This window comes from Drosophila nasuta, chromosome 2R, assembly GCF_023558535.2.
Source record: "Drosophila nasuta strain 15112-1781.00 chromosome 2R, ASM2355853v1, whole genome shotgun sequence".
Classification (NCBI taxonomy): Eukaryota; Metazoa; Arthropoda; class Insecta; order Diptera; family Drosophilidae; genus Drosophila; species Drosophila nasuta.
In genome coordinates this window covers 26,597,761-26,610,233 of record NC_083456.1, presented here as the reverse complement: position 1 = coordinate 26,610,233, position 12,473 = coordinate 26,597,761, and the positions used below count along the sequence as shown (strand labels likewise).

Genomic DNA, 12,473 nt, shown 5'->3' with positions numbered 1-12,473 from the left:
GTAGAACATATTATTTTAATATATATTATTATGAAAACTGGTTTAACAAGTTATGTCAAATAATAATTACTGAATCACACAATTTCATATAATTATATTTTGGTTTCATATCAGAGTCTCACGCAACTCCAACTTTTATTTATTAACCATTTAAGTTATTGCAAATATAGCAGTAGCTGATAAGGAATAACAGGTAAGATCTTATAGCAGTCATCGCTCATCCCTGGCGAAATTCTTTAGGTTCTCAGTGATTCAAATTTATGAAACGCAATTTATTAGTTGTGGCGTGTGGGTGGCAAATCGTCGCTAAAGTGAATGATTGCCCACGGAACGAGCTTAGAATTATGCAAAAATATTGTGTACTTAACTGCTTAGATGTGGACAAAACTGAGTAAATTAGACAAGTGAGACTATCTCAAGTGAGAGAGAGAGCAAACTGAGAATTCCCTGCCCTGCCCCCTTAGAGCAATTGCAATGTCAAAAGAATTAGATCGCTAGTCTCAGTAATATATATAATACTTTAGTACTTTTATATACCACTTAGTTAGTTATATTTCAGCAGATTGTCTGTAGCCAAAGTTGAGCAAGACTATGAGGCCGATTACAAACACGCTGTAGAAGGTAAAGTTATACAGATTAATGCGGCTGAGCAGCGACGAAGTGCGACTAAAACTGACGCCCTCGTAGAGTTTCTTGTCCTGGACATCGCTCAGATCTCGCCAGCTAACCACCTGAGGACGCACCACATAGAGAGCATTAACCGCGGCTCGAATTCCGCTTTCAACTGCGCCGCCCATCAGATTGCGATTCCTGGTGGCCACCGACGCTGAACCGGACCAAATGATGCGAAGCCAAGGTTTAGTTTGTGGTTTAATCATCGCCGTACTTAGCAGCATTGTTTGCTGATTAAATTCCAAGGGACTGAGCATCTCTTCACCAAAGGGTTCGGCCAGAAGTTCCAGCACCGTATCCCGCACACTGATCAACTCTCCTTCGGTGTGCAGAATGTAACCGGAGTAGGCAGCAGGCGGATGCGCGAAGCCTACGATAAATGGTTCAACTTTGGAAAAATCACCCGAGTAGCCATGATAAATCCAAAAGGAACGACTATAACGTATATGGAACTGGGTGAGCAAAGTCTTGGGTTCCGGTTTGCTAGCGGAAATCCTTTGATATAGCTTTGGCAACGGCGGCTCAAAATCCAATTGCATAACTCTATCCCAAGGCAAGGCTAAGATGACAACTTGAGCTGTGTATTTTGTGCCGTTGACGCTGATAACTTCAGCGTAATCCTTAAAATGTTTCACTTTTGCAACGCACGTATTTTGCAGTATATCAATTGATTTCACTTTTTCTAGCAGGCTATCGAGCAGTTGCTTGCAGGATACTTCCATCAAGGAGTTGGGCATGTCAATATAACTGCACAAGTATAAAATCAATACTTTAACGACTTCAATTCAAGTTACTTACAGATCGATCATGACGCCAAGTCCTCCACAGCAACTGCACAAGCACATGAACTCATCGTATTTGATTTGATTTGCCGGCAATCCGGAGCAAAGTTCCACCAAGTTGAACATAAACTGCCGCGATCGCTGAAAGAACAAATTGGAACAAATGTGACGTTCCATTGTCATTGATCGCTTCTGCAATCTAAAATGTTTTCAATGATTAATTTCAAACTTGATTAATAGTAAACTAGAACTAACGGAAAACGTAGTGAACTAAACTTCTTCATGCGCATATCCAGCATATTAATGTAACGAGTCAGTTCAAATTTGATGGGCATAGCCAACACCCCACGATCAAGATCGCGACAACGCTTCAGTTGCATCCGATCGTTCTCAATGCGTTCTTGCAGCGGCACATTCATTTGATTGAGAAATGTGAGCAACTCCGTCTGCTCCGCGTTGACAAAGCGCACACCTTGTGTGCCGAGTTGACCGCCGGGTGTGCTGCACTCATCGAGAATTTTCATGTTTAGCGAATTTTCCTTAGCGAGTATTTTCACTGCAGACGTCAGGCCGGAGAGGCCGGCGCCCACAATGAGCACATCCAAATCTGGTAATGCGTGGCCAAATGGTAAGTCCATTTAAATAAATTCGTATTCTTTTTTTCACATTGAACACAGACATAATTTTGAATAAAAATCCAAATGATGTTTCCAAACAAATTCACAAAATGGAAGCAATTGAGAGGCGCAAAAGTGTAGCATACTTTTGAGCTGTAGTTTTATTTTCGGTGCTCCTCATCAATCTTTTTTAAAATATGCACTTTTTATACCCGGTACCCATACAGGAATTAAATGTAAAAGACTGAAGAAGATATTCAGTATATATATTCTTGATCCAAGTCAACAGCAGGTGTAATTTCAAGCTCGCGTCTCAATTTGCAGTGCACGCAATAAGATCTAAAATCTTTATTTATTTTGTACTATAAATATAACTATTTTTGGGTTCAGTTTTATTTTTAAATATTCTGCCCGACGAAAGCATCGATACGCCATTTTGAACATGCACTTTTCGCAAATACTACTGGAAAATGTAAGCGCACGCCAAATAAAAAGTGAAGCATACTTTTGGGCTGATTCAATAAAAGAACACTGCAAGGAAAATATATAAATAATGTAGATCGCAATTAACTAAACGTTAGTCTATAACAATTGAAAATTATTTATAAATTAATAAATGAATAATATTAATATAATTTACCAAACTTGGGCATCAATTGTATGAATAAAATATACATTCAACTAGCTTGCGCACTTCACAAATTTCGTTGCATACTTTTGTGCGATGCAAGTCAAACGTCTCAAGCCGATCTCTTACATAAAGCGTTGCGGTAATTGTTTCCGTATATTTATAATATCATTTTACACAAGTGACAACAATTGTGTACACAAAGTACGAACTTTCAATAGCCTTTACGCTCATGCATGTTCGACTCTTTGCTCAGTGATATCTGCTCTTAGAACACGCTCTTAATTCATTCATAGAAACGAGCATCAGGTAATTTCATTCATATCAACAATGTCATGATTGAAGTTCAAGTTCACAGCATTCAATCATTGTTTGTTGTCAACAATTCATTGAAGTCAATTGCAGTTTGATAAATAGCGAAATTATGACTACTCAGTCATAATTCAGAGCACATTCATAATGTTTAGTTAAATGAAAGCCTTTTGTTTGCTGCTGTGTCCTTGATTTATTTATACATTTAAATTGCATTTCATAATTGAAATAGAGAAGAGAGCAAAGCACTCGATACAATGTTATCAAACATAGTTTTCACTGCCAAAAGTTGTTGCCATGTGCTAGTTTAGTTTATGGCGACTTCCCTCGCTTACTCAAGTGATAACGAAAGCAAATCAGTTCACAAACTTAATTATTAATTACAGAAATTACAAGATATGATATGATAGTAATGTTTGTTGTTGTTGTTGTCGCAACATAGTGGTTGTTGCTCCCGACATCAAGTGCGCTGATTTCTTATCATATCAGTCACGTTATCAGCGCTCGCTCTATAGACCTAATTCCCGATAGGCCTCCAGGCTTATCGCCTGCAAGAGGCCAAAGCTAAGTAAAGTAAACAGCAAACTGCGCTAAAGTTCATTGCTTTCCAGACGTGTAATAAATTCTTTTCTTTTTTTGGAAAACATTGTGCATTTAATGTTCAAAAAGTGTATAAAAAATATATGAAATATTGAGTGAATTGCATAAATTTGAACAATAAATAAATGCAAATTGCCTAAATTCGCTGAAATGGTCAGCTGTTGTCCAGCCTCCATTTACTTCTACATCTTTTCACTTAACTCGTCGGCTTGCCATTGATCATGACCTTTAGCTCCTCGTCGCCTGATGGTCTGCGCTTCTTTCCGAAATTCTCCCCATCCGCAATTGTCTCCGGCATCGGTTTGTTCAACGTCTCCGGCAACAGCAGCGACAACAAGCCAGCCGTCAACGAGAGAGCACCACAAATGACCAACGGCAACGGTCGCCAGATCTCGCCCAGCAGATTGAGATACGGCGCTAGAATGCCACCGAAACGTGCCACCATCGACGAGGCACCCAGACCCACATTACGCACCACAGTGGGAAATTGTTCGGCTGTGAAAATATACACGGTGCCATACGATGAAGTGATGGCCAATTTGCCCAACATGGCACACGCGATGAGCAGCCAATTCATGTCCTTGGGCACAATGATGGTCAGCAGCAAACTGACGCCAGCAATCAACATGCAACCACACAGAATCGAACGTCTGCCCCAACGATTGAGAGTGACCAAGAGCAAGCTATAAGCGGGTATTTCCACAGCACCCGAGATGACAAAGTTCACTAGCTGATTGCCACCCAAATTATTCGTGTTCCACGATAAACCATAATAGACTCCACTGTTCACAAACCAGTCAAAGAAAATAAGTAAAGTTTTCTTTCGTAGATTGGGATAACGCAGCAGATCAAACACCGAAGCCGAAGGCTCTGCGGCAGCAAGTTCATCCTTCCGTTTCTTCTCAGCTGCCTCTTCGATAAGCTGTGCATAAATCTCGCTAGGTATTTCCACCTTATTCGCCTTGGCAGCGTGTTCGATGATGACAAACGCTTCATCGTTGCGTCCCTTGGAGAGCAGCCAGCGTGCCGACTCCGGTATCAACCAATAGTAGCACATAAAAAGCAATCCGGGAAGCGTTAAAGCAATCTGCAGCCAGCGCCAATCGTGGATGAAGTAAGCAAAGCCCGCCGTCAACATGAAACCCACGGAGAAGAACATTTGCACAGCGACACCAGCAAAGAGACGATACGAGGCACCCACCATTTCCATGGCAATGACATAGGCAACGAGAAACACTCCAGAAGTGGTGGCACCCACAATTAATCTTGAGATAGTGTAGCTAAAGTAATCGGGAGCCACAGCCGCAATGACGCCAAAGATCAGCTGAATGACGAGCGAGGCAAAGAAGGTTGGTTTGCGACCGAGTTTATCGGACATTTGGCCAAAGATAAAGCTGCCCAACAGCACGCCAACCATGAAGAGCGAGTCGCTAGTGGCACTGAGTAAACTACGCTTGCAGACCATATTCCACTCGGTCACAGCGCTGTTCAGATACTTTGACTGATCGTAGACATAGCTGCTGCACTGAAGCGTGCCATTAGCAGCATTGAATACACTTCCACTCAAATACTCTTCGGTGTAATCCACATTGTAGTAAGCACAAGTATCCGACTTGCCGGTGACACTATCATTGGGATAGGCCAGCGACCATTGTTGAGGTGGCAGCGATTCGTAGCGCGCAGTCGCGGCATCCTCGAAGGGCAGCAGACAGCGATAGTTGGGACGAGCGAGCAGAAAGACGCCAGCGAGTTTGTGGAAGGCACAGACGATGGCGGGAAGACAGAGGAGGAGATAGATGCGTTTTTGATAGCGTCCAAATTCGCCCAGGTGCGTGATGACGTCATCGTAGCCCATGACTGATAACTAGAGTTGATAACTCTCCCTTTGATAACCGGCTTTGATAACTATTTTAGTTAGTTAGATTTGAGATTGTTAATCACTGCGTCACGGTGTCGTATGATTTTGGGACACGTCCGAGAGGTTCAAAAGTTAGCTTAGCTGGGAATTAATGAGCGCGCGCGCAACTCGTTCTCATTGAATGTTGCGTATACGTCGCGTGTGCCAGTTTTAAGCTGGTTTGCGATTGAGCAATAAGCAGTAAGCAAATTGATATATGCAAGACTTTTATGATTATTGAATTGAACACTCAATACTACAACCGCTCGCGATCTCAGCCAGACGGCGACTAAGAGCGGCAGCTTCGTGCAGCGGCTTCTCAAGAACTGAAAACGACAAACAAAAAACCAAAAACACCAACGCTGTTTACTATCTCAACTCTCGACGCTCTGCTCAGATTGCTCGAACTGCGATTGCGACTGCGACTGCGATTCGAGGCTCTCTGCATTTTCACCCTACGGAAAATTTGTGTGTGTTAACATTTTGCAACTCAGGTAATAAAATTTGTGTTGAGGGTTGCTGGACCACATCGGAGGGATGCAGCATCGAGAGAGAGAGCGAGAGGGGCGAAGACTCGTTTGATCACTAATCGAATTGCATTGACTGTGAGCAAAGCTATTGGCAATTTTCCATAGAGTGTTGTTTTGCAATTGTTTAGCATGCAGTCTAGTTACTCTCCCTTTTTACCTTTTGCTCTCTCTACATTTGTTGCTCTCCAAAACTCTTATCACTTAATGCGTTTCGGTCTCTCTCTATTTAACGCTCTCTGACGACGCTCGCCTAGTTAATATTTATGCAAATAGGAATTTAAGTTAGTTTAGTTTAGTTTTATGCAAATATCTCAACGCACAACGACGCTAGGCCTCAGTTTTGAAGGCTTAAGTCGTTAAATATCATAACAAGTAAAATGTTTTGCGACATTTCATTTCAGAATTGAGAAACGCTTCTCAGCTGTCGTTGTAAATTTGCTTTTACTCAATGTATTTTAATTAGTTGAGTGCGGTTTCTTCAAGTGTAAAGCACTTGATTTGCTGTCGTTATAATTTTCTTTTCGTTCACTTGTTTACTGTTTAATGTCAGTCTCGTGTTTTTGCCGCTGATAAGAAAACACATTTCATGAATTATAAAAATAACTTAATATGAAGGCATGAATGTGATTAGCTTAACGAAGATTTGATACTCTATCACTATAAGTTATAATATTTTGTTTTATGTTTAATATATTTTATTCTTGATTGGAAATTGAGAAACAATTATTCTTTGACAACATTTTTGTAGCTTATTTTGCATTGATAATTTCTTTTGCAGATTTAAAAGAGTATTAGAATATCAATTTAAATATCAGTTGCGAACTTTATATGGCAAGTAGTTGCTCAACTCAAAATTTGTTGAGCCATAAAAAAACTTTCTTACTTAGAGCGAAGTCACGTTTAATTTTTTCTACAATAAACATGCTTTAAAGCAGTTTGATTTGAATTCAACTTGATCAGCTTGTGAATCATGGAATGTAAATGAGTTGTGGTAGGTTTTATTGAGATATTTCCATAATCAGAAAACTCGGTTCAATGAATTGCTTTAAGGATAAATCAATAAATCAAAGTTGTCATTGAATTATGATTAGTTCATTTGTAATAAATATGTTTAAGCAATAATTAAAGCTTTTTATGATCACAGATCTAACTGAAACTGTTTCAATTAGGCTAAAACTAGAATGCTAAAATGCCTGCCAATAAATTTGCTTGCAAGATCAATTGATTTTATTAAAAAAATTTAATAAATAATTAAGCTAAATTTACTTCCAAATACGCTATTAAGATAGATTTATTTTTGCTTTTATGTTTTACTCAACCAGTCAAGTTTAAGATCAACAAATATTAGACAAGAAATGTATGCATACATATAAAATATTTAAAATATATTTATGCACAGTATAATCTGTCATGTCTAAACTTTTCAAAGCAAAATCCGAAGCAAAATCCGACAGCCGCAAGTGTCTAAAATTATATGTATTTCCGTTTTCATTTTCACTCCAATTGGCAATTGAAATAAATTAGATCAGGCAATTAAAATTCATGTGTATAATTTATTTATTTATTTATTTATATTCATTTGGTCCAGACAAATACACAGTTTGATTGAAAATTAGACATACAAATAGAATATAGGTCGAGTGCGTACAGAGATAAGTACATTGAGCTGTATAAAGCATATAGTATATAGTATAGTATATAGTATTTAGTATATTTAGTTGCTACTACCATAAAAATTCGTTAGAGTGCAGTCATTAATTAAGTACGAGAGTATACAATGTGTGTTTAAATATAACATAACATACACATACACATACACATACATACATACACATACATATATGTAGCTGGCAGGGGGTCAATGTCAATGTGTCTAAGTCAGATTCGGGCTTTAGAAGAGAGCTTTTGTTAATTTGTTTTCGAACTGAGAATCACGCTGAGTGCAATTTCCATTTAACAAATTGAAATTAATCCTCGTTAACATAGGTTAGAAAGGTATTAATTTCTATTTTAAAAGGATAACACAGGCATTAAGCTGTAGTTGAAAGCATAATAATTAATCTCTAGTGATAAGGATAAGACAGGTATTAATTCCTTTCTAAAAGTATATAATACGTGCATTGAATTATTGCCGACATTTATAAAGCAGGTATTAATGCCTTTTCTTATGGAAACTAATGAAATCAATTCCCTAAAAAAATGGATAGAACATTCATGAACATTCATGAGTTACTTCTTGTTAAAGTTCTAAGACATATCTAAATTCCTATTTAAGAAGGTTAAGATTGTTATGTCTCTGTAAGAAAAAATTGAAAGTAAAAGGTATTGATTGCACGTAATAGTTTTAAGAGCGAAATTCAATTTCTTTTCAAAAAAAATAAAACATCAATTAATTCTTAGAAAATATACACGTATTATTCCCTATAGAAAAGTTTATGTTCTTCAAGTGTAATTCTTTACAAAATATTAATAATACCTGCATCAATCTGAAGAAAGAAATATGGAACCGACTTAAATTCTTATCAAAAGAATAATGTTCATTAATCTGTTGAATAAAGTATTAGTCACGTAATTCCCTTTCAAAAGATTAAGTTCGTTTTTTGCCCTTATTGACATTGATCCAAATTCTGAAGTCCAACCCCCTTTATGCCATCTTTTATTCTATGCTCTATTTTGCATCTCAATTTTCTTTGCGACTTTTTCATTTTCATTAAGTGTTTTTTTTCTTTCTTTTCATTTGTGTTTTTGGCATGCTTATGAGATTTCTGAAATATAATACTTTCGTCTTTTAAAAATTTAAATGTAGGAAAATGTGCTAAGTTTTGGTCCGATTTAAGTACAGTTAGTTACACGGATCTTTTCTAGTATTTGTGGCCATTGCTCTTGCCATTGGCCAATGGAGCATTTAATGGCTGCACCTCCATCGCCTTGCCCGTCTCCAAGTAAGCCGCATCCAAGCGTTCCTTCTTGCCAAAACGTTCGCCATCGGCAATTGTCTCTAAAGTTGGCTTATTCAGCGTCTCTGGCAGGAGCAGGGACATGAATCCGGCGGCCAACGAGAGCGAGCCATAAACAATCATGGGCAACGCTGGCCAAATGACAACCATGTCATTCAAATAGGGAGCCAACATCCCCGTGAGACGCGACACCATCGAAGCAGCTCCCATTCCCACATTCCTCACCACAGTGGGAAACTGTTCGCTGGAGAAGAGATAAATCGTTCCATACGATCCCGTGATGGCCAATTTACCAATCATTGCGCAGGTGACGACCAGCCAATGCATGTCCTGAGGCACTGCAGCCGACAGGATCAAACCACAGCCAGCGACCAACATGCAACCACAGAGTATGGAACGTCTGCCCCAGCGATTCAGTGTGAGCAGCAGAAAACAATAGGCAGGAATTTCCACGGCACCCGAGATGACAAAGTTGAGCAGGACGTTGCCTCCCAGATTATTGGTGCTCCAGGATAAGCCATAGTAAACTCCTGTGCAGACTAACCAGTCGAAGAAGATGACAAGCGTCTTCCGTCGCAGATTCGGATAACGCAGCAAATCCCAAACCGAAGCCGCTTGCTCCGGTTGATCCTGCTCCTGTTGCTGCTTCTCCTCCGGTTGCTGCTTGTCGCCCTCGTCGAGAAGCACCTGCAACGCCTCCTTGGTGATGTCCACACGATTGAAACGCGCCGCCTGCTGTATGATTTTGATGGCACGCTCCTTGTGTCCCTTGGAGAGCAGCCAACGCACCGACTCCGGTATGATCCAATAGTAGGCCATGAAAATCAATCCCGGCAGCGTGAAAGCAATCTGCAGCCAGCGCCAATCGTGGATGAAGGTGGCTAATAAAGCCATCCCGAAATAGCCCAGCGAGAAGAACATCATCACAAAGATGCCCGCATAGAGACGCTTACTCGGTCCAACCATTTCCATGGCAATCACATAGGCCACGAGGAACACTCCGGATGTTGTGGCTCCCACAATTAAGCGGGCGATGGTGTAGGTGAAATATTCTGGAGCAATGCCAGCGACAACGCCAAAGATCACTTGAATCACCAGCGAGGCAAAGAAGATCGGTTTCCTGCCATATTTATCACTCAGTTGGCCAAAGATAATGCTCCCGAGTAAGACGCCCAGCATGAAGATCGATTCACTAGTCGAGGCGAGAAATTTGCGACCACAAACCAAATCGAATTCGGTGTAAGCGCTGTTCAGATACTTGGACTGATCGTAGATATAGCGAGTACATTGCTGCGGCGTCGTCTGATTTGGGTTTCGGTAGTAGCTGCCATTATCCGCAATATCCACCTGATAATATGCGCAATTATCCTGCGCAGAGTAAGCCAACTCCTTGAGTTCCGAAGCCAGTGCATAGCTCGCATTGGGCGGATCACTTGGCAGCGCACAACGAAAGTCGGGCTTGGCGAGTAGAAAAACGCCAGCGAGTTTGTGGAAGGCAACGGGTATCGAAGTGAGGGCGATGAGCAAAAAGATTATCTTCTGGTAGCGTCCGAAATCACCCAACTGCACAATCACTTCATCGTAGCCCATTTCGAGACGGAACAGAAACGGAGATAGAGAGAGAGCGCACACACGTCTTGTGTTGCCGGCGTCACGCGTTAAACTGACTTTGCTTCGATTCAATGAATCACTAATGAATATGAATGTGCGAATTTTGTGTTGTTGTGTGCTCTTGTTGTTGGCTTTCTTTGAAATGCGTATCGCGTGACGCGTTGTTGTTGGTGACGTGTACTTTGCACTGAGCGAACGAAACGAACGAAAGAGCGTAAAAGAGAGAAATCGAGAGAGCGCTTTTAAAGTGCTCGGCGCGTTTGACAACCGGCGAAATTTGCTTTTTTTTTTTTTTGTGTCTTTTTGTCGAGGCACTTTATTTCATGTTATGTATTATGCTGGTTGGCCGCAACACGTGTTGCCCGCTTATTGCCGGTTCACGCAAAACTGACAGCAAGGCAAACGCAAACGAATTTCTAATTGCACGTCAAAATTGCGAAATTTTTTTTCAGTGCGTCACTCACTACTATTTGGCGACCTGAATGGAAGCTAAGCTGCGCACGATTTGAAGGCCAATGCGATGCGAAGACTCTCGGTGCGACTGTCTGGGCAGCGACGATGACGGCGACTGATGTCTTGCCAATACTTGGATATATTCTTATGCCTAACTATACGCGCACACACTTATATCCATGTGTAGGTGTGTGTGTGTCGGCATATCCATCATAGCCAGCTGCTTGCACATATTTTCGCTCTTTCTACACACACCGACACTAATACTAGCTCACCTCCCTCTCTCACTATCGAACACTCTCTCTCTTCCTCTCTGTTTTTGTATCGGTGAAATGGTTTCCAGCAATTAGGAGAGCGTTTCCAATGTTTTCAGCTTTCTGCTTTGCCGGCAAATAACAACAACTAAAGCGCAACCCCAACAAAAAGAGGGTTTTGAACGGGTTTGTTGTTGTTGTTTGCTTTTGGCCATAAACTAAAGTAACGTTCACATATGTCATCATTATGTGGTATACACACTTGCATATCGCGTGTTTTCTTACCTTCATTTATATTTTTTTTTAAATAGACCTTTGGAACTCTCCTTCGTGTTCACGTGACAATTATTTTCGGAATTTAAAACAATCTGTGTTTTTTGGGCGGAACACAAAATTTAACAGTACTCTAATTGTCCAGTCTGGGTACAAAAGGTCGCACGTTATTGACATTATTATCAGCCGATTCAGCACATTCTGTAGTTTAAGACACTCAAATAATATAAACATATTTGTGATTACAGTTCTTTTTTCTGTCTTTCGTTTTTTTTGTATATTTTGCACATTAGAAGGTTGAATGATATATTTATATATTTGATGATGCTGCACTATTGCACTGCAAGAAATATAGAAGTAGATTAAAAATAAAAAAGGGTCTTATACTAAGATTTTATTAATAGATTTTATATTAAGTTGTATTGAAATTTAATTTGAATTAAATTCAAAAGAAAATATTTAAATAAAAGATCTTCGGATTTATTTTAATAAATTGATATTAAAAGCTTAACGTTTTTTTTTCTAATTTGTTTTTTCTCAACTTTTAAAATTTCGCAAACATTTCTTTTGTAAACTTTTGAAATCAAATGCATTATCTTAATAATTGTGATTTGTTTTAAAATCTAGAAAATTGTTTTATTCATTACCAAACTTTGATACAATACTTAATTTCTATACTTAAGGAATAAAATAAGGAATGACTAACTCTCAAATTTACATTAAAATCATTTGCATATCAAAATATAAAGCATACTTTTGGGCAACAAGAATTTTAAGAATCTCAATGCTCAATTGCGCATATTTGCAATTTATTGAAAAAATCGTAAATTATTTAGGTATTTCATAGTCGTTAACATTGTTCCATTTTGTTGTAATTGTTTAAGCAT

At 39.4% G+C, this 12,473-nt stretch overlaps 3 protein-coding genes across 3 annotated transcripts; all 3 read right to left on the bottom strand.

Annotated features, from left to right (window-relative positions):
* Positions 1-500: 500 nt before the first annotated feature.
* On the bottom strand, positions 501-2,169 carry LOC132787002 (putative flavin-containing monoamine oxidase AofH). Its single transcript, XM_060793831.1, has 3 exons — positions 1,710-2,169; positions 1,471-1,653; positions 501-1,419 (listed from the first exon to the last, which is right to left on the bottom strand). Exons 1-3 carry the CDS (start codon positions 2,090-2,092, stop codon positions 549-551), a joined length of 1,437 nt encoding a protein of 478 aa, XP_060649814.1. The 5' UTR covers positions 2,093-2,169; the 3' UTR covers positions 501-548.
* Positions 2,170-3,291: 1,122 nt separating this feature from the next.
* On the bottom strand, positions 3,292-5,822 carry LOC132786507 (organic cation transporter protein-like). The gene has a single exon (XM_060793049.1). The coding sequence runs from the start codon at positions 5,464-5,466 to the stop codon at positions 3,808-3,810; it is 1,659 nt and encodes a 552-aa protein (XP_060649032.1). The 5' UTR covers positions 5,467-5,822; the 3' UTR covers positions 3,292-3,807.
* Positions 5,823-8,722: 2,900 nt separating this feature from the next.
* LOC132785839 (organic cation transporter-like protein) lies at positions 8,723-11,187 on the bottom strand. The gene has a single exon (XM_060792131.1). The coding sequence runs from the start codon at positions 10,583-10,585 to the stop codon at positions 8,900-8,902; it is 1,686 nt and encodes a 561-aa protein (XP_060648114.1). The 5' UTR covers positions 10,586-11,187; the 3' UTR covers positions 8,723-8,899.
* Between the last annotated feature and the right edge of the window lie 1,286 nt (positions 11,188-12,473).